This window comes from Sander lucioperca, chromosome 20, assembly GCF_008315115.2.
Source record: "Sander lucioperca isolate FBNREF2018 chromosome 20, SLUC_FBN_1.2, whole genome shotgun sequence".
In the NCBI taxonomy this organism is placed as follows: Eukaryota; Metazoa; Chordata; class Actinopteri; order Perciformes; family Percidae; genus Sander; species Sander lucioperca.
The window spans coordinates 24,129,954-24,150,972 of record NC_050192.1 but is presented as its reverse complement, the minus strand read 5'-3'; the positions used below and the strand labels follow the sequence as shown (position 1 = coordinate 24,150,972).

General features: G+C 42.8%; 1 protein-coding gene across 1 annotated transcript in view; it reads right to left on the bottom strand.

Moving 5' to 3' along the window:
- Positions 1–21,019, bottom strand: part of utp20 (UTP20 small subunit processome component) — a 28,850-nt gene that overhangs the window by 2,616 nt on the left and 5,215 nt on the right. Inside the window, exons 15-52 of the mRNA XM_031306493.2 lie at positions 20,733–20,838; positions 18,752–18,902; positions 18,522–18,584; positions 18,268–18,435; positions 18,069–18,145; positions 17,737–17,816; positions 16,661–16,916; positions 16,346–16,531; positions 13,920–14,010; positions 13,663–13,748; positions 12,872–12,997; positions 11,730–11,896; positions 10,402–10,613; positions 9,581–9,724; positions 9,394–9,473; positions 9,035–9,270; positions 8,798–8,942; positions 8,484–8,571; positions 7,997–8,140; positions 6,845–6,898; positions 6,551–6,703; positions 6,311–6,466; positions 4,906–5,046; positions 4,292–4,429; positions 4,060–4,199; positions 3,839–3,921; positions 3,326–3,663; positions 3,094–3,233; positions 2,722–2,878; positions 2,518–2,616; positions 2,256–2,423; positions 1,813–1,979; positions 1,577–1,724; positions 1,358–1,474; positions 1,089–1,259; positions 674–805; positions 463–573; positions 200–349 (exon numbers count right to left, since the gene is read on the bottom strand). Coding sequence (XP_031162353.1) covers positions 200–349; positions 463–573; positions 674–805; positions 1,089–1,259; positions 1,358–1,474; positions 1,577–1,724; positions 1,813–1,979; positions 2,256–2,423; positions 2,518–2,616; positions 2,722–2,878; positions 3,094–3,233; positions 3,326–3,663; positions 3,839–3,921; positions 4,060–4,199; positions 4,292–4,429; positions 4,906–5,046; positions 6,311–6,466; positions 6,551–6,703; positions 6,845–6,898; positions 7,997–8,140; positions 8,484–8,571; positions 8,798–8,942; positions 9,035–9,270; positions 9,394–9,473; positions 9,581–9,724; positions 10,402–10,613; positions 11,730–11,896; positions 12,872–12,997; positions 13,663–13,748; positions 13,920–14,010; positions 16,346–16,531; positions 16,661–16,916; positions 17,737–17,816; positions 18,069–18,145; positions 18,268–18,435; positions 18,522–18,584; positions 18,752–18,902; positions 20,733–20,838 — 5,369 coding nt within the window. The remainder of the gene's footprint in view (positions 1–199; positions 350–462; positions 574–673; positions 806–1,088; positions 1,260–1,357; positions 1,475–1,576; positions 1,725–1,812; positions 1,980–2,255; positions 2,424–2,517; positions 2,617–2,721; positions 2,879–3,093; positions 3,234–3,325; positions 3,664–3,838; positions 3,922–4,059; positions 4,200–4,291; positions 4,430–4,905; positions 5,047–6,310; positions 6,467–6,550; positions 6,704–6,844; positions 6,899–7,996; positions 8,141–8,483; positions 8,572–8,797; positions 8,943–9,034; positions 9,271–9,393; positions 9,474–9,580; positions 9,725–10,401; positions 10,614–11,729; positions 11,897–12,871; positions 12,998–13,662; positions 13,749–13,919; positions 14,011–16,345; positions 16,532–16,660; positions 16,917–17,736; positions 17,817–18,068; positions 18,146–18,267; positions 18,436–18,521; positions 18,585–18,751; positions 18,903–20,732; positions 20,839–21,019) is intronic.

The window sequence follows — 21,019 nt, the reverse complement described above, 5'->3', positions numbered from 1 at the left end:
CGGAGAATGATAAAGTTATCAGTGATGGGTTAACTTTTAATGTTGAAGCTAGTGATCTGGGTTTATCAATCATATTAATATTGAAATATTTTAATGTTGGATTGATGATCCTGGGTGATGATGCGGTCATATACGTTCAGAATTAACCAAACTTTCTGTTTTTTGGTCCACGGGTAGACTTGAGAGGAAATGTACTCACCTGTGGGAAAGTCTGGAAGATGTAGGCCAGCATCTCCAGCACAGACTCCCTGCCTGTGTCGTGCTCGTAGGGCAGCTGGGCCACCACAAAGTCCAGGTGCTCTCTCAGCTTCTTCCCCAGTGGGTAGTCCAGCAGGTATTTCAGATAGATCTACAAAAACATCAAAACTGGCTGAACACAAGCTTTTCAAAACATGTTTGTCATTCATTGTTCAGCAGAGAGGAAAAATGTGCCGTGTTTTTTTTTTTTAAATGTGTGAGTACCTGTCGACAGTGGATTCTGATCATAGCGTTGCTGCCGGTGACAGAAAGCTTGGCCACTTTTTTCATCACCTGCTCCATCTCTGGAACAATGAGCTTCCTGGACAGAATCGCCTGGACGAGACAGATACACATGTAAACACACACAGCTCAGGGGGAAGGTTTTGTTTCTGGAATCTTTTTTCCACACTCAGGTCAACATCTGACCGGCTACCTTCAGCAGGCCGAAGGCGGTGGCCTGGCGAGACTGGTCGTAGATGTCCTCCTCGGCGTATCCCAGCAGCACCTGCAGCTGTGTCTCTGAGATCTGGTTGCTTTTGACATTCTTCACCAGTATGGTGATGGCCTGAGAGACAAATGGACAGAATAAACATCATAAATCAAAGCAGCAGTTGTGTCTTTATTTTTCTCCAACGCATTTGCATGATTGCATTCATAATTGTGTTTAAAAAAAAAAAAGGTAATTTCTTTAATGATTTAATTACTCTTCCTTCCCTTAAAAAGTCTTATAATATTCCAGAAAGTTGCAGTTATCTTACAGGAACATAAACACTTCCTGTCCTCAGCTAGCACCTGTTTATCTTCAGATGTGTACATGAGGGTGTATTTATTATTACTATTAGCGGTACCTTGAAGCAGTTCTGGACCAGGTTGTAGTTCTCCCCGCGGGCGGCTCCGGCCTTGGAGTAATCCTTCAGCAGGACAAAGAGGTGCTTAGTCAGCTGGTCGGCGTTCTGCTCCACTGCTGGCAGAGGGAACTTTAACAGCCAAGTGAACGCCACCAGAGCCTCTGTGATCACCTGGGATGGGGGGGAGACGAAGGAAGAGGGAGTACATGTTATAATCTCAATTTGAGGCTGATAAAAAAGGTACCCGTGTAAACATTAAATGATTGTACCTTGACATGCATGGAGTTGAGGCAGTCGAGCAGCAGCAGTACGAAAGGATCCAGCATCTCCAGCGCCGAGGCCTCGGACGACGACACCTTAGATTTCTTCAGACTCAGGTGGAGCAGCTGAAGATAGGACACAGATGATGGCAAACATTTCAGAAAACAAAAACTAATCTACACATTACATTACAGAATCCTAGCTCGGGTAGTGTTTTTAATGTGCACCTTGAGGCCAGCGTCCACCAGGATGTGCATGTTGGTCCGGCTGCTGACGGGAGCTTTCTGACCCCCTCTCTTTGGAGTTGGAGGCAGGAGCAGACAGCTGGGAGGAGGCAGTCGGGGGTCTGGGGGAGGCTTAGCTGAGGCTTTCTCTCTACAAAATACACACACAGTGTTGTCGGTGGTAAATAAGCACCAAAGTCATTGCCTGTGTATTGGTGTGAGTGTGTCTTCATTCATACCGGTCTCTCTTGGTGAGCAGCGGCAGACTCTGGCTGACCAGGCTATGGCACAGCAGTAAGATATCATGAGAAGTCATGCCCTCGTTGACGAGCAGACCCAGGACCAGCCGCCGCAGCACGGCACTCACCCGGTTACACACCTTCAGACTGCAGGAATTCTCCAGAATCTGAAAGTCAAAGTTTGATGTTTGTGTATATGTATAACTGCTTTTGTTTGGACTTCGGGTCACATTGACCCGTTTTCAATTTTTATTTTATATCAGAAAATATGGGACGTAGAAATAAGCGCTGAAAACGTGTAGAAGAAAAATGTAGCAAAAACAAACGTCAGGAAAAATTGTTTTTTTCAAGGTTGACGGGAAGACAACACAAGGGTTAAGGGGAAAAAAACAAATCATCTGATTTCCTGAATCATCTGAGTTTAAATATATTGATCCCCTCACCTCCTTAAGTGGCAAAATGAACTTGGTGACGCTCTCCTTGCTGCAAAACTGGGCCAGCAGCTCGTAGGAGTCCATGCTCTTGCTGTGTCGAGCCTCCATCAGCTTGGAGACGATCCCCTTCACCTCCTTCTCCTCGGCCACAGGCCCGAACAGCTCGTTGTTGAAGATCTGCCCAAAGGGGAGGAGAAGAAGAAATGCTAAGCCCCCTTTATTATTAGACGTAGTGGAGTCTAGGCGGGTTTGTGGTGTGAAGCGTTCTTACATCGATGAGCATGTTCATGCATGGGTCCAGGTCTCCACTCTTCAGGGTCGGACTGAGGACGGACAGCAGCTGGTATACTGTGAATGTTAGCACGTGGACCTGGAGATGGGGGGGGGGCATAAACAGAGAAACAGACATTAGGAATTTTTAAAGACAATGCTGACATGCTTGCGTGGTTGCGTGCATGTGCGTGTGTGTTCCTACCTGGTAGCCCTTGGCCAGGAGCCCCTGCATCTCTTTGAGCAGGTACTGCAGGTACTTGCAGCCTAAAGTCTCGATGATCTTCACCAGAGTTCCCCTCGCCACGTCGCGGATCTCCTGGAAGCGGTTCCTCAGCACCACACACACCTTGATCAGGATCCTGGATGACACACAAAAATATTTACCACACAGACAGACAAAATATGCAATTTTACCCCCATAACGCTCATTTTCAAACTATCTTGTTGCAGCGATAGAGGCTTACTGTTTTTTACTGTTGCCTGTAGTGTGTAAAGCGCTTTGAGTAGTTGTTAAGACTAGAAAAGCGCTATATAAATGCAGTCCATTTACACACACATACACACACAAACATACCCAGGCAGGTTGGCCTCCATGATGTGTATAGGCAGAGACTGCATCAGCTTGATCATGGCGAAGGCTATCGGTATCCTCGCCACCTCCTCATCCTTCACATCCTTCGACTTCACTGCCTTGTGCTCATCGTCGCGCTTTATCTAGACAACACACACATACTTCCAATATTACACTGCTGTTCAGAGCGTTTCCTGAACAGATTACGACTGTATGTGTGTGTGAACAATGGTACCTTTGCAGTGAGACACTTGTGCAGGCGAGGCAGCACGCTGTTACTAACAGTGGTGTGGATGCCGCTGATCAGAGACTCCAGCTCCTCTTTGCTCTGCGGCAGCCCGCTGGCCACTGCACTGGGCTTAGAAGGAGCTGCTGGCCCCTTGGCTCCAGGGGTGGCTGCTTCCTTAGAGAGGACATCTTTTCCTCCACTGGTGGGGCCCGTTTCCATGGGGACATCCGATGGAGCGGTCTTACCGTCCACCTCCATCGCCTCCTCGTCGTCGCTTGCGTCCGATTCGTCGGCTGCAGCTTGCTCCTCATCATCATCATCTGCGTCCACTGCAACACTCCCGGCTTGATAAAGATACGTAGATTGATTTAGGATGTTTTGTTTTATCAATCTGAAATTGGACGCATTATGGCATCTAAATTTATCAGACTTTGTGTTTCTTTAAAGTAGTCTGAGCTCTTTCAAACAAGCAGGATTTAAAAAAAAAGAGAAGAAAATAAAAAGGGATCAGTCACTCACCCTCTCTGGCCTTGGCAGCCTCCATTTCTCTGTTGAGGGTCTCGTGGTCAAAATGGAAAGCCTCCAGCACTGTGACCAGCAAACTGGAGTTATAGCGGTACAACACGAGGGAGAAAAGGAAAGTAGGAGGAGAGGGAGTCTCTTAATACAAAGCTAACGAAATGCTTCAACAAATCAAAAGGTCAGTGGAAACAATGCAAAACGGTAACAGAGGAACCCACCTGGCAGCCAGTTTCTGCTCAGCCTGCCCTGTCTGCAGGATGTGGACAAAGTGTTTGAGGTAGTACAGGTACTTGGACCATGTCAGCCTCCGACACACAGCGCCCACTACCTCCACCGACGCCGATATCATGCTCTCATGCTGCAGTGTGTGGGAGGACGGGAGGGGTCAGACACACACACACAAACCACAGGTATTTTTATCTCAAAGTTCTGAATGCACGTCTGAGTCACCTTGAGCATCTTCTCATCTAGCAGGGCGGTCATGGCGTACGGCATGATGTAATTCTGGAGGGAACGCGGTGTCATCACCACCTGGCCCTCGGTCAGCTGCTTGGCTAACTTCCTGAGGGCACGGCCCCGACGGTGGATCTAAACAGGAAGAAAACACACACACACACACACACGTATGACTAGGGCTGGGTATCACCACTGATTTCCTGAATCGGTTTGATTCCAATTCACAAGGTAATGATTGGATTTGATTTCTAATTAGATTTAATTTGATTTAATATTAATTGGATTACAATATAAGTTTTGCTTGGATATGAAAGAGATTCTCAGAGAACTAATGCTGTAAATTGTTAACACTATAAACTGGGGCATTGTTAAAAATATTAATGTTGTTAAGAATTGAGCCCAAAGTTACAAAAGATAGTAGTATAAAGTGTTTTTTTAAGTGCATAGGGTGTGATGCAGAGACGGTAAACCTAAAGCCATACATCTGTAAAAATGGCCATTTGGCAGTTTATCACTCGCCAAACGTTAGCCTTCATATGATACCAATATCTTCACTCAAAAGAGCCTCCTAAAAGATCGATCTCAAATGAAGATTGATTCTCTCTTACCTGGATGTGCTTCATGTGCTCAAAGAAGTCAGACTCGAGATCACTGTAGTTGGTGAGCTGCACCAGGTCTCTGAACTCCTTCCTGGTAGGAAAGGTCTTCACCAGGCAGGCCAGCACCGACGTGTATTCATGCTGCACACTCTGGGGGAGGGGAGAGGCCACACTTTTAAACATGGTGGGTATTTACAAAGAGCTGCAAAGATTCTTCCAGCTTCCTGAATGTGATTATTTTCTTGTTGCTTCTCTCCTCTGTGACAGTAAACTGAATATCTTTGAGTTGTGGACAACACAAGACATTTGAGGACGTCATCTTGGGCTTTTGGGAAACACTGATCAACATTTTTCATCATTTTCTGACATTTTATAGACCAAACAACTAATTGATTAATCAAGAAAATAATCAACAGATTAATCAACTGTGAAAATAATCAGCAGCCAGGGCTTTAAATTAACACCTGCCAACACGCCACATGCGGGTAAAAATTTACTTGACAGGTAACATTGTAAAGCCAAGGAATTTGGGCAGTGTTGTGTGCGTTTGGGTTAGAAACGTCATCTTTATCTGGCAACACTGTGTCGTGACGTGTCATACAACCTTTGGCTACGTGTGTGTGGTAGCGATTACGAGTTACACTGAAACAGAGAAGATGAACGGAATGGCGCGAAATAAACCAGAGGAGCTGAAATTAAGTAGTCAAGTTAGTTAGGAAAAAACACAACATAAGTGGAGATATTTTACGGGAGTTAAAAAACCAAAAGAGGAAGGCTGCAGACACACGGGACGATAAAGAGTTTGTACGCAAAGAGCGAGCAGCAGGAACTGAGTATATCCAGAGGGGCACAGACTCAGAGGGGGACTGATATATGATCTTCATCTTCTGTTCACCGTTAAGCTATTATGTTATAACATGGTTGTTTTGAAAGTAAATGTTTATATTTTTTATTTTAACCCAAATAAAAACAATTTAAAGAAACATGGATGTTTAAATGTATTCAGTGGCACTCATATTCTGGTTTATTTTCCCTGGAAAATAATTTAGCTAGTGGAAAATCTGATTGGCTGGTAACTTTGAAAATCTACCAGCCATGTTGGTTGCAGCCCTATATTTAGAGAATAGAATAGAATACACTTGATTGTCCCAGAGGGGGAATTTGTCTTGGGCATATCGCTACAATCTGTTGCTTCACAACACCAACATGCAACCAATCGAAAATCAATATAAAAACATAAACATAAGATCAACGAAGCATCTTAGGACATAAAGAAGGGCACATATGACTGTACAGACAATACGACAAAAAGTAACTGTAATAATTAAAGTGCGTAGTTCAAAAAGTGCTGGTGCTGGTGTCCATGATACAGCTGCTGTGTTTAGAAATGGGGAGGAAAGGTGTGTGTTCCCACCTCTGTCTTGCTGCGAAGCCCCTTGTGTACGGCGTCCAGGATGGTGTGTTGAACGATGTCCTTGTAGAGCTGCTCTCCAGCCCCGACCGCCGCCAGCTGGGTGATCACTGCTGACAGACACAAGGTGGCGTTGTCTCCCAGCGACATGTCGCCAATCTGTAAGGGAAGAAATCAATCAAAGTTATCAAAGTAGCCAAGTAGTGTTACTTTAGACAGTATATCTGTGTCATATCTGCTTACCTCAAAGGTGTGGAAGCAGTTGTGCATGATGGTGCTGATGTAGTCCAGGTCCAGAGTCGTCATGTCTTTGACTCGCCTGGTGGCGTCTTGGAACGCCGCCAGACGCACGTCAAAGTAGATCTCATCCAAGTGTCGACTGTCGAACGCGTTTAACTGCAGAGGGAGGGGTGATTAGAGATTACAATCGGCAGGTCTGGAGGAGTTAGATTAATAATTCAAGAAAACATCTCTGAACTTCCTGGTTAATGTATAACTAATAATAACATAACATTTAATGTGATGTAATAAATTTACCTTTGTTGCTAAATCAGTGATGTACGTGAGTGAAGGCTCCAGATCTGACAGAGTCTGAAAGCAGAGCAGCACAGATACATTAGAGATTAATAATATAAGTATTAATAAAAAAAATAATTCATCAATGATTTTGAGGCAAATCTGGGCTTTATATCAACAGAAAGTCACAAATCATCTCATTTTTAGTGATATTCAACATATTCAGTTTTTTTTATTATTCATATGTAAACATAATTTACAGCAGCATCGAATTATATCAAGTGTGTGCTGCTTTTGTCCTGGAAACTGGAAATACACACATACAGTCTAGAAGCTACATATATGACTCTGTTGACTGTATGATGAATTCATGCAGTCAGTGATCTCTCACATGGATCAGGCTGCTGCCGTAGGTGAAATTCCAGCAGTTCAGTGCAGTAGTAACTACACATTTAAGTCATAAAAAAACGCGTTAATAACAAGTTAACTCACATTTACATAACGGCACTAATTTTGTTAACGCATGCGCGTTCTGTGATTTTGCTCCGTAGTCTGGGAAATATGGAAGCTGCAGCAGTAACGTTGTGGACAGTGTTGCCAACTTGGCAAATTTCTTGCTAGATTTTGCGACTTTTCAGACTCTCTTAACAACTTATGAGTATGTTCAAATATATTTCCATGTATAATTCATTCCCATGCACGCAGTCCACAGAGCCTCGATTAAACACTAAACAGCGCAGCAGCTCTCTCCACCCCTCTGTCCACTGCACAGGCAGTCAGTAGGTGACGGGGGGTGTCTGCCTGCACCGGAGGTTGAGAAGGCGTTATAGAAGCGGGTCTTATATACATCCAGAGGGAGTAGATGGCTAGCAGGAACAAAGCTCCTTGAGCAGAAAAGTGTTTTTTAATGGCAAGTTGAGTTTCAAAGCCTTCCAGATGATTCTCTCTACAAGTATGTACTGTTGATGTGAATTGAGTTACACCGGAGTACGTCCAGCCTCAAATACCAATTGAGCATAAAAAAAATATCACTTTTAAGGTACATTTAGAACAGATAAAGAAAAAGGTATGATTACTTTGCGATTAATCGCAAGTAAACTATGACACTAACGCGATTAATCGACTGACAGCCCTACTGTAAACATAATATTTGTGTTCGGTGCTCTGCTGTACCTGGAAGACATTAGTGAGGGCCTGCCTGGGCAGCTTGTTGTGGATGATGGAGAAGAGTTTGCTGAGCGGCCGCAGGAAGGCCGAGGGCTGCACACACTGTCGCAGCAGGTTCTGCACTGTGGCCAGGACGTCGATTTCTGTCTCCTGAAATAAAAACACACAGGAAGGTTATTCGTGGGCAGCAAGAAGACCCACACTCTATTACAAAGACCTCCCAACAACATTTCGTTGTTCTGAGTTGAGCACACCAGGCACAGATGCTTTTCATGACACCTGCAAATCCCACCTCTGTCACTATTGTATGACCAAAATCAATAACCATGGTTCTGACCTGAACGTTCATTCATTGTGCTACACACAGCCCTGGTGGCTCTGTTCTAAGGTAGAAACCGTTTGATTTTTTTCAGAAAATATTTGACTACTACATAATCAAGTTTTGAATCAGTCTCTTTTAAGCAACAAACACATAATAAGCTGTTAGTCTTACTTCAGGATTGTGGCATTTCTGGAGGTAGGGCAGCAACAGGCTGATGAGCACCGAGCTCTGCTCCTTGTCACTCACAAATCGACTGACCCTGGCAGAGAAAAAGTCACGCATAAAAAAATTAAGTTTGATGAGACGACTGCATATACACTACCGGTCAAAAGTTTGGGGTCAGCTGGTATTCTGTCTGTAATGGAGTGGAATGGAAATTTCGAAGTGACCCCAAACTTTTGACCGGTAGTGTAGGTCTGAGTCAAATCTTACATACAGTAATACAGAAAAACTATAGTGTGTTCTCATCCAAATAACACACTAACTTGGAGAGGATGTTGAGCTCTTTGGCCACGTGTGCCCTGAACTTCTTCTTCCTGAGTCTGTCGGTGTTGCGTACGACTCCGCTGAGGTACTGCAGCAGCGTGGATACGTGAGGCAGCAGCACTCTGGAGCCCTTACTTAATGAGTCTGGAGGAGGTACAACATGCACATTTAACTTTGGCCAGTAGCAACAATTAGCCTGACACGGAGTTACAAGATATAAAACAACTTCTGCTGACCTGCAGTGACGAGAGCGCCCTCTTTAGGCTCCGGGAACACACAGCCGTTGACGCTCAGCTCTGTCTCGGCCTCTGAGGCAACAAAGTCTTCAGCGGTCGCTAGGGACTCAGCTATGTCCATTACCATGGCGATGGTCACTGGGGAAGCGTTTTTGGCTGAGAGGAGGCTGAAGACGTTAAGGAGAACATCGCACTCCGGCTGGTTTGGCCTCTGTTTGGCCAAGAGGGGGAAGTACCTGAGACAGACAGACAAAGAAAATTGTTGGACTTCCTTAAACTCACTCTGAATGACATCTACTATTAACTAGTGACGATCATTTTTGTTAGATAGATCAGATAGAAGAGAGGAAGACTCTAACCTGGCATTTTTGCACCACACATGGATGAGTTTCAGTAGAGGAGTGGGGGAGTAAGGGCTCTCTGTGGGGAGGCGACACACCTGGAAAGAAAGAAAGAAATGTAAACCAGAAATGTATGGACAAAAAACCCAAATAAAAACATAATAAAAACCCACGTAAAAACACAAAAGCTTTTTGCAACACGCACCTGAGGCCAGATCACAGCCTGGAAGACAGCATCCAGCTCGTCTTCACTGAAGCTGTAGGAGTCAAAGCCGTCAAAAAAGTCCTGGATCCTCAGGATACCGAGTCGCCTCAGGTTCTTCAGGGGACTGATGCAACCCGCGCGCAGCTGCAGACAAAAGAATAACAACTCACCACTGAGACACCAGGACACAGAGGTTCTTTGGAATCTCTAAATGCAGGGCATTTTGTTATATACTGTTGTAACAGTGACTACGTTTACATGCACACAATATTCCGGTTTTTGCCCTTATGCTGAAAAGGACAATTTTCTGACTATGATAATGTGATAATGTTTAAAAGTAGCTGCGTTTCTCCTTCTTATCAGGTCTGCAGCCTTGCAAACTGTTGGCTGGTTGGTGTGTGTACAGCAACCATAACGCACAGAGCTGACCGTAAGCCGTAAACAGACAAGAGGCCGTAAACTGGGCGTAAACTACGGTAAAAACCCCAATTGAGACGCATATTCCGAATGCGCTGTATACATGTCCAAAGAATGCATTTAAAACCCGAATAATACCGGAATATCCCACGTCTTAATCGGAAAATGCTTTATTTATGGGAAAAGGCCTTATTCGGAATATCCAACCGTAATATGCCGTTTACATGACCTGTATCAAATTTGGAATACTGTCATATTCGGAATAATAGTTGAATATTGGTGTGCATGTAAACGTAGTCAGTGTTGTACTTTTTGAGGTAAGAATACTTTAAATGACAGTAATACAGCAGCGGTATCTGAACCACTTCAACCAATTTCATTTGGTACTTTTGAGATGCTCTCACCTGGTCCCTGTTGTTGTCCAGGAGGGTGGACACCGAGGCGGTGACACACAGCAGGATCTGCAGCACCTTGGGCAGGTAGATGTGGATGAGGTGGCCCAGTTTCTGGATCAGCACATTGATGATGTTCAGCAGGCTGTGCTGACGGCCCAGCGGCAGGACGGCAGCCACGTCTGTCTCCGCTACGGCTTTGTCCACTGCTGCCAGGCACGAACCTGAGGACACAAAGGTTGGCAAGGGACTGGTAAAAGGCTGTTTACACCTCAGTCTCAGGGGAGCATCAGGTCAAGAGAGACTTGTGTACTGGGCTGCATATGTATCAACTACACATGTAAGCAGTAATGGGCCCAGAGTACCTCCACCAGTTAGAAGAACTTGGAAATACACTTCTCAAACATAATTTTAGTTATCACAGAGAATTTTCAATCCTAATGAGAAACTAAAATGTATGTTGATTAGGGTTAAAATTCAACTAGAACACTAAAAATGTAGCCTTGTGCCATGGAGACGTATACAGTGGCTTCACAAAGCTTTTAGACCCCTTCACATTTGCACACTTTGCTGCGTAGATGTAATTTTAAATGGATAAAATTCCTATTTCTACCCATCAATTTACACTCCAGCGCCATTCAACACAACTTTGTTGTCAGCTCTGTGGTATTACAGAGCATAAAAGAGAGATCTTGTGTATGTCCTCATTATAATACGGGTTTGTGTTAATCTGGGCATACATGAGGTTTAACTTTATATTGTTATTTGGCAAGTAAGTTAATGGTGCATCTCAAGTGATCTTATGGAGTAATCCAAAAGTAATGCTACTAGTAGTGTAACTAGTTACTTTCAGCAGTGAGTAATATAAGTAAAGCATTACTTTTTTACCCTAACCCTTGATTCAGTACTTTGTAGAAGCCTCTTTGGCAGCAATCTTGACTGAGTTCTAGCTTTTCAATATGAGAATTTGCTATGTTTTATATCAATTTATCGACAAATCGAACATCTTTCAGTTTTGGACTCATGGTTGCACAAAACAAGACATGAAGATGTCTTCTTGGACTTTAGAAAATGGTTGTGGCCAATTACTGCTATTTTTTGGACAATTTCAACAATTGATTGTTGAAATTAACAAGATTCAGGCCCCGATTCGGAAATGGTCTTGGCAATCTACATTATCCAACACGATGGACCAGAGCCCAGAGATTACCTTGAGGATGCCAAAATGCTGCAAGATCTGAGAAAGTCATTTTTCAACCAACAAAAAAACAACTTTGGATTTTGCTCGTCATCTCTCAAATGAAAATTGTTCATTGTCTACCGCAGACATGTCCTCCTACCTTGGCTGTGATGGCAGACGGGCTCCAGCAGCAGGTCGATGAATATTCCCAGCTCCTCAGCTTGGCAACCTGCCAGGAAACGCAGGATAATGGAGGACCGGGTGGCGGCGCTCGCCTTCCCCTGAAACTTACTGCCTGCTTTACTGCGCAGACGGCCGAACAGGATCCTGAACCATAAACGGCAAACACAGGGCTGGTGATGTTAGATAAAGTGAAGTGTAAGTTACTTCTGGAAAAGCTGTGATCAATTATTAACTGAGAAAATAGACAAATAATAAAAAATGGTATGCTGGAGTTTTTAGTGGGCAACGTAATAAAAAACCAGGAAGTAAAAAATGACTCCTGTAATTAGAAGCATCCTTTTATTGTTTCAATCATATATGTATGAATATGTCTACTGTTCCCACAGTACATCTCAGGCTTAGAAGCTTCCGAAATAAAGAGATAATGTTGGCATCAAGCAGCCAGCAAGGCTGATTCCATGCAAATCACCAGATGAATGAAACACAGAACCAATATTATTAATAAAAACGTCAACAATGGAAGTGTGGGAGACAGACAGACTGGCTGCAGAAAGAGAATCTATAAAAGCACATTCCTCGTTTAAAAGCCTGCTACTTTCCGGCAGATAAAAATCAGTTTAACTTTGAAATGTTTTATTAGCTAATATGTAAACCACAATGTTGTTTTATAGTTCCAATAAAAAAAATACTCCCATTTAAGCAGTGAGTGATTCTTAGTAAGTTCAAGGAATTGTTTGACATTTGGGGAAAAACCCTTTACTTTCTTGTCACGGACTAAATTAGAAAAAAGATTCCACTCTCCTGTCTGTTAAATATGAAGCTACAGCGAGGAGACGTTAGCTTAGCTTAGCATAAAGATGAAAACAGATGCTGTCTAGGAGGTAAAAAATCCTTACAAGGTGCTGGTAGGTGAATTTATTCTAAACTTCGGACAGAGTAAGGCTACCTGTTAGCCCTACCAGTGGTAGTCTGGCCCATAACCCCTCATATTGACGTTTTTACACTTTGTTTTTTTGTACAGATTTACAAAGAGTTATAATATGTTAATTACAGTAGGATAATGGACTTTGTTTCCAGTGTTAGATGTCAACATTCTTTGACACACACACACACACACACCTCATGAGCAGTGGGATGAGTTTGGCTCTGTGTGAAGCATTAACCACTCCTGTTTCCTCGGTAATGTTGAAATGAACAATCTCCTCTTTGAAGTGTTTGTCGTCCAGTAGCCTCTCAAGATTCTCCCTGCACAAACACATACACACAAAACAAAGGTCAAACACATCCCCCCTGCAGCTTCTAGTAGTTTAATGTCTTGTACTAAGCCTTTATTCGCAAGGCAGACACTCAGAACTTTGGTTTAAAAAACTCCTAATTGCCCATAATTTAGCATCATAATGATACTATATGTGCATTTAACATAGAAATAAAATAAATCTTTTCATTCTATGGTATTCAAAAAACACTTAATGAGATATAGATTGATGAACAGCACACTAAATGAATCTGAATCCCAGGGTCTGTTCACTGCTGTCTGTCAAACTGTCCTGGAACCAGGTCAGTGTTGACTGGTCCTGAACAAAGAGTCGTACACAATCATCTGTAATGCTAAACTACCTCAGACATACACATCTGTCTGCAGGCTTGCTGGAGGTACAGTAAACGGATAGCTTGATAACAGACAGAATTGAGGGCATGATGTCAGGCGGAGTCAGCACTGAGGAGGAAGTTAACATGCATCCGCCTGTAACCATAGAGGCTGGAGGACGAGAGCTCTGATTCCTATCCAAGACACACACAATCACCTCATTGAGGAAAGAAAAGAATGGGAGATTGTTGTTTCGAGAGACGCATTACTGTATATTTGCTTTTCTGTCCATCTCTTCAGGTGGTTAAGGTGGTTTTCTTACTTGTATGGCACTATGTTGGAGTCTTTGTATGTGAGAACACATTCCAGTGCCACTCGCTGGATCTGCTGGTCCTGATGGCAGAGCAACTGAAAACAGAGAGAAACGTGTCATGTTGGTTCGATGCCTTAGAAAATACTTAACCTTAATATATTAAAACAGAAAATATAGAACAGAAATACATAGAGGGGTGCCAGTATCAGGCAGCTCTGACGTTACTATTGTTTGAAGACAAGGTGTGTGTAATGTTTTAGGATTACCTGGTTATAGAGCTCACTGAGGCTGCTCTCCATGTAGAGGGAGCGAGGGTTGGTGAATTTGGCGAACACCTTTAGATGGACAATCAGCTGTCTGAAAGAAAAAAAGACAATTCCCAATCAGGGTTAAATTATGCTTCCAGACAATATACCCCCAGTACAGTTGTACTGGTCATAAAGAAACAACCAAAACTTTTGTATATCCCTGCATCGTAGTTGTAAAGCTTATCATGATTAGGGCTAGGTATGAGTTAGGTAAGTTCTTTTAGGTTCTGTATCGATACCATCAAAAACTGTCAAAGCTGGTATCAAAAATCTGGTCAGATTTAGGGGGCTTTCCCACCTGAAAGTCCAAATCGAGGTTCATGTTTTTGCATAGGATCCGGTAAGTTTTAGTTTCACACTGTAGTTATGCAAGCGCACTAAAGACCTATACGTGACAAAACTACGTCCTGTTGTCATCACATACATGAGCTGCGTCTCCCGGCAGTTGTAATTGATGGGTCTGTAGACGGGCTTCCCCTTCCTCGCGTATCCTCTCTCTGTGTCGGAGTTTTTCCAACTGGCCACTGCACTCCCCGCGCTGTCGCGGCTCTTTTTGTTTTGTTGCGTTGTTGAGAAGCACGGCACGGGAACTTTAGGCTACTTGGGGTTTGAGGGGCTGCAGCATTTATCCAGAGACAAACTGAAACCTACATTGTACATTTACTACCACTTAACAAGTAAACTGCTGATACATTCTCTGCTCCGATAGCCGACAGCTGTCTGCTCTGACCCCGTTACCCTCTCTCACCTACACACTAAGCACTGAGGTATTCCTTAAAGGAGCTTCCCCGGTCTTATAACACCAAGATAGCCTGCCAGAGCTTCCAGTATTTGGCCCGAAAGTCTGAACCATCCAAAAAATGCTTTCACACTAGAAACAAACCGGACCATGGTTCAGTTTGATCCGGAACGAGACCACCTCTTTTGGTTGGACCAAATTTTGGCCGTTCTTCTTTCTTTTCTTTGATCAGATCCTGATTTGTTTTGATTTAAATCAAAATGTTGGCAATTCCAGACTATTTATGCAGCAAAGCTTTTGAACAACTGAGGGCTATTTCACAAAACCTAGATAACGGATTAAGCTGGGATTTCCCCATTATCCTGGATGACTTAAGCCTTGACTCTGTTTCATAAAAGCACCTAACTTTCCATGGAGATTTATTCTGTGCAGCTAGCCTGCTCCTGGCCAGGCTAACAGCCAGGATTTATTAATCCTGGAGCCTTAATTATTCATGTGACAGTCGTTGGTACTGTTATATTGTTGTTTGAAGACTGCTGTTTAAATTGTTATATTGTAAGTTTGATGAATATATTATGGCAATTGTTTGAAATAATTAGAAAAGGCTGATGTGTTTTAAATGAAGTCAGTAATGAAGGGCAGTATATAAAGTGCTATATGTGTGTTTCTATAGTGGTTCTAACAATGACTGACTGGTCAGAGACCAATACATCTTTTTAGATGATTTTTTTTAATTTTTTTTATTCTTTAACAATTAAGGATCATGTAGGTTACTCTTCCATGTGCATTTTATTTGCCATTCTTAGCACACAATTTGTGTTCTCTCCAGTGAACTGGGACTATTATTTGAGAGGATTGTACAATTATAAAAACCTATCCTTACTGTACAATCCTCCCAAATTATAGTCTTAGTTCATTGGACCAGTAACAATATAGTGCAGGCTACTGTACATTCATGTAACAACAGGGAGAGGACACCTCAATGGTTTTCGACCTAATATTTTGCTGGGGGGAAATAACTGTTGAATACTCTGTTACAGTCATGTTTACAGTGCGCATTGAGTTTATCACTTAATTATCTTCATAGTTTATACATTTTGGAGTCCAATTTATCAGCGTCTTTCTTTTCTATGTCCATATATACGATATATATATATATTCTCCATTTTAGCATCATTAAATCTGTGATCTGTGAAACGCACCAAGCCAGAATGCTCTGATTAGACTAGTCAAGCCTCGCTTCATCAGTTATCCTGGATTTATAAATTCTGCTTTTGTGAAACAGCCCTCTGCTTAGGTTTAGACAACATCTTCCATTTTAGAAATGTGGCTTCTTTTATTAAATAAAAGGGGTTTTGTTTACAGTAGGTATCAACACATATTTATATGGTAAGGGCCCTGAAACCCAGATATTGTATAACAGTATTATCAAAGGTATTATTAAACATCTCAAGTAAACACAAGATTTGAAGGGGTGCTTTTGTTTTACAGATCTGTCGATTAAATCAACTACCAAGAATTTCTTTAATCAAGGACAGCCCTAAAAATATCATTACCTTAACAAGTAGGAAACCAGACTTGTGTAATAGTAAGGACTTTCACAAGGCAGGTGGAAACAACATTCAGTGTGATCCTGATGTCTTACTTTGCGGCAGCTCTCCTTGGAAGAGCCTTCCTCTGTTGTCTGCCTCCCTCCTGCGCCTCCTGCTCCTCTTCCTCTCTCTCCTCCTCTTCCTCCACAGCCATCCCAGACTCCTCCAGGGCAGCGTCACTCACCTTCCTCAAGTCCTGAGTGGGTGCCACCAACAGGTCGGCGGGGTAAAACTCATTCCTGAAAACAAAAATAACATCAGGCTAGATACTTCCAGACTTAAAGCATATTTGGAAAAAGATCAATCGGGCAATTTTTTGCTAAAAACCTTTTTCCTAAATACATCTCCTTAACACTCTGACCACTAACCTGATGAACCTGAGCAGCAGCGGGCTCAGCTCCCGGCTACGTGGCTCCACTCTGTCGGGAAACTCCGTCATGCAGCGCCACAGCAGGCTGCGGAAGTTAGGGAAGTCCGTCCTCTCGTTGGGGTTGGATGTCAACTTCAGCTGCTCTAGGAACAGCACCCCCATGTCTCCGCTTTCGATGACGTCGCAGCCCGGCTCGCCCTGAAGACCACACTCTTCTTCTTCATCATCCTCGGCGCTCTCCTGCAATTCTTTTTCTGTGACATACAGAATCAGAATCAGCTTTATTGCCAAAAAGTAAGTTACATTTACAAGGAGTTTGCCATAAACAAACAAACATATAAGACATTAATATGAAATACACAAATCTATACAAAATAGCTGTTTAACAAAACAAAAAAAAGGAGGCTGAATGGTTTGAGTTCCGAATGTGCAGAAATAGTATATAGTATGTGCAATGGGCTGGTGTGTAGTCCAGATATAAACAGGGTTTCTGCAGGTTTCAACACGTCATATTTAAGACTTTTCAAGAACTTTTTAAGACCTTTGTGAATGAAATTTAAGACCTTTTTTACGACAGAAAAGTACACAGAAAAGTCACAAAAGTACTTGCAAAGTATATACAATTATTAAAACTGAATAAAGCGACAGTGTAATAATGATCTGTACATATATAGCAAATATATATTTGGACTATCGAAAGAAAGAACTACAAAAGAATAAAAGAAAAAACATTTGAATGAGAATTAGAGGTAGCATTACATGGACCTAGGGGAATTTAAATTATTAAATTATTTAAAATTATTTAAGACATAGAACAAAATTCTTTTGCGAATTAAAGACTTTCTAAGGCCTAAAATTTAGATTTTGAAATTTTAGACTATTTTAGACTTTTAAGACCCTGCGGAAACCCTGTGTATATATATAGTACAGAGTGGAAGATCTACTTTAGTCAAGTTGCCCTATTTCCCCTAGCAGTTCCATACACCAACGCTGGGAGTCCCAGCATGTAGACTTTCCATGGAACTCGTGACAATATGAAGCACCAGGGTCCTGCAACACAGCAGGCAGCCTTACCAGCCAGCCCTGCCACCATCTCCAGTTGTTCATGGTAGACCCTCCAGAAGTCCTTGTTGTCCATCCCTCTGGCATGGCTCCTGAGAGGAGGAAAGAGACTAATTTAATTCCAGACTCAAAGTTATTTATTTATTTATTTTTTTAAACAGCAAAGCATGTTAGCATTGTTTAGCATTCCTCATTTAAAATAGATGGGTTCAAAGGGACAATAAAATGTTGACCTTATTTGAAAAGTGCGCGACCGACAAAAAGTAAATAACTCAATGAATCCAAACAGTGTACGTTTGTTTATGTCAGCTGAATTTAATTTGGCGGGATCCTTTTATACTCACACGAGAAGTTCAATGACCGCGTCCCACAGTGGCCTGAAGTTGACAAACAGCATTGCGATGAGGTAACGCAGAGGCACCTGAAGGAAAAATGAGCATGTCTTACATTTACACACAGAAGAATAGATGAACACTATCATGGCGTTGCTATTTTCCATGAAAAGAAGAAGAAAGAACAGTCAGGAAGTGCTTGTGTCTGTACCTGCTGGAAGGTGCCGGGCGGCCCCTGAGGCAGACTGCGCTGCACCAGGTCGTGTCTCAGCTTCCGGAGGTGAAGCAGCTTGTCCCTGTAGTCCTGCACCGAAGCCGGCACCAGCTCCGCCTGCAGGCAAACTGCAAACACCGGCTGCACCTCCACATTCTCCTCACCCTGCACAGAGCGGCAGCCACTCACGCAAATAAGTAAATGAGCTCATTGTTTTTCTATATATGAGTTTTATAAGAATGTGGTCGTACCTCAGTCTGTGGGGGGAGCTCTGCCTCAAACTGAGAGAGAATCCTTAGAGTCAGCAGGCGGATCTGAGAGAGAAAACAATTCAATCATTGGTGGCAAAAATATCAACATATTTATGTTATTCCTGGATATTCTCTCGACGGCTCACAGGTACTAATGCTGCTTTAATGACAAACGCAAACTCTTGCGTTTAAATGATCTTCCAGCCTGCTGCCGTGCCTGCAAAACGTACCGTGGAGATGTTGGAGGAGAGGTTGGCGTGCAGTATCTGGTGGAGCTCCAGCAGTGCACTGTGGGATAGGTGCTCTGAAACACCGCTGAGCGACAGGCGGGTGTAGTACAGGTCTCCTAGCAGCAGGGCCGACAGGTCGGTGGGAAACCTCCTGTAACCGCAATGAACACGCCGGTTATGAGTGTAACCCTTCATTGGAAGTAAGAAAGGTGTTTACTACCTGGTGGGTGGGGGGGGGGTTCCGACGAGTTTTAGGATTGATTCTATTCCCTAGAATCGATATTTAATTTTTTCTACCAATGGTTCACCTAAACATATTCTGTTTATCATATCATTTTCCAGCAAGAATGACAGAAATCAGAAAAAGTACTTCTTTACAAATGAAATAAATTAATGACTGACTGACATGTGATATGCATTCTTTTTAGAAAAATGTCTCATGATTTGTTGTCTCTAGAAGTGTGTTACTCAACTTTTGTTTTTGTTAACGTGTGACAAAGTAGGTGAGATTCCACGCACTCACCACGTGTCCCTTGGTGCTTGTGTACATTTGTCCACATTTATTTCATACATTGCTCTAGTTATTTACACATGGTATTTGATTTCAGTTTGCTTTGATGTTATCATTGCTTCTGTGTAACATTTCAGGACTTACTACCACGGGTTGGTTTGTGTTAAAATTATTACATTCTTACATCAAGCACTGGTTTAAAGCAAACACACATTTACAGTTTAGATTTATTAAGGTGTAGGTTTGAACCGTTAATTGTTTGTTTCTGCATACTCACACTTTTCTTTGTTCCTTTGTCTGGTCACCATGCAGTAAAATGTTTGGGGAGGAGCCGCCGATCATTTCTGGTGTGTTTGATGATGTCATTACTGACATCACGGGTCAGAACCAAGGGATGGGGGTTTCCTGTGTCTAGTGATTTGTCACGCATTTGAGGGGTGATTGGAGGAAGTTACATACCTCAGAAAAGTGTTCATTATCTGTGTTACATAAGTACAAACTGTCTAGCTTTGTTCAGAGTGTGGTAATGTGCAAAATGGGTGCACTCAGGGTGATAGTGGTGCGGTCCAGGGCTGATTGAGAGCCCTGTAAAAGCAGGAGGCATTTTTTGCTGCGAGAGAGAGGGGGACGAGCCGTGCTGCCATCAAAACGTGCGTTGTTTCATTTGGTTGAGTATTTTTGTTATTTTGCGCGATGGATAATCCTTGATTATGCGGCACGTTTTCTTAAAAAATGCGATGGAATATGCGGGATATTTATGCAATTTTATGCGATGAAATTGCGGGAACTTGCAAAAACTGCGGTTTCATCATGGCTTCATTGCGGGGTTTGCAGCTTTTCGATGATGTTCACGTCGCATAATTACGTCACTTCATAACGTTCCCATGGCAACAGGGGAAAATGGCTGCTCTTGTGTGAAGTAAACGCAACATTTTTCAACTTTCTGCTAAGATATATAGGACTTTTTTTGCAACGAAAATGCGGGGATTATGAAATCATGCAAGCCCCGCATATTTTGCGCGGAAATCTGCAATTTATGCGGCGAAAGTGCGGCGTATTAGAACAAATGCGGCAACCGCATAAATATGCGGCCTTTGGCTGATTATGCATTGAATTATGCGATCGCATAATCGCGTTTTTCTGGAGGGACTGATAAAGAAGGAAAAGAAAATCGCAAATATCAATACTATCGAATCGCAATACTTCTACAATCATAGTAAATGAAAATTGCAATACAAATCGAATCGGCACCTATGTATCGTGAAACAATCAAATCGGGACAAAAGCATATGGCCCCAGCCCTACTCCCCGTCGTGATAAATAGTGACATTCAGCAACAGAAAGACGTTTTTCACATAAGACATAGAGGTATGGATGTGTTTTATATCAGTAAGTTGTAGCTTCCTTTCTATTTATCCAGTCATTACCAACCTGACGCATACATTATTAAGCCACACTTGCAGTAGTTACCGTAGTATAGAGTTGATCTTGTCCACAGTGACCAGTGAGAGAAGCTGGGCAGAGCCGTCCAGAGTGAGGAGGCAGCTCAGGGCCTGTCTGGCTACAAACAGACCAGCTGGAGGGGGACAGAAGGGCTTCAGTCAGTCTCGAGAACAGCAAAACGTACGTACATACTAAATGGACCACTCAAAATCTTGGCTCCGTTTTCACACTCATTGGGTCAATCTGTCACTCCGAAGAGAAACAGATTTGAGGGGACCTTTTTTTTTTATAAGGAATTCAATCACTTAATTCAC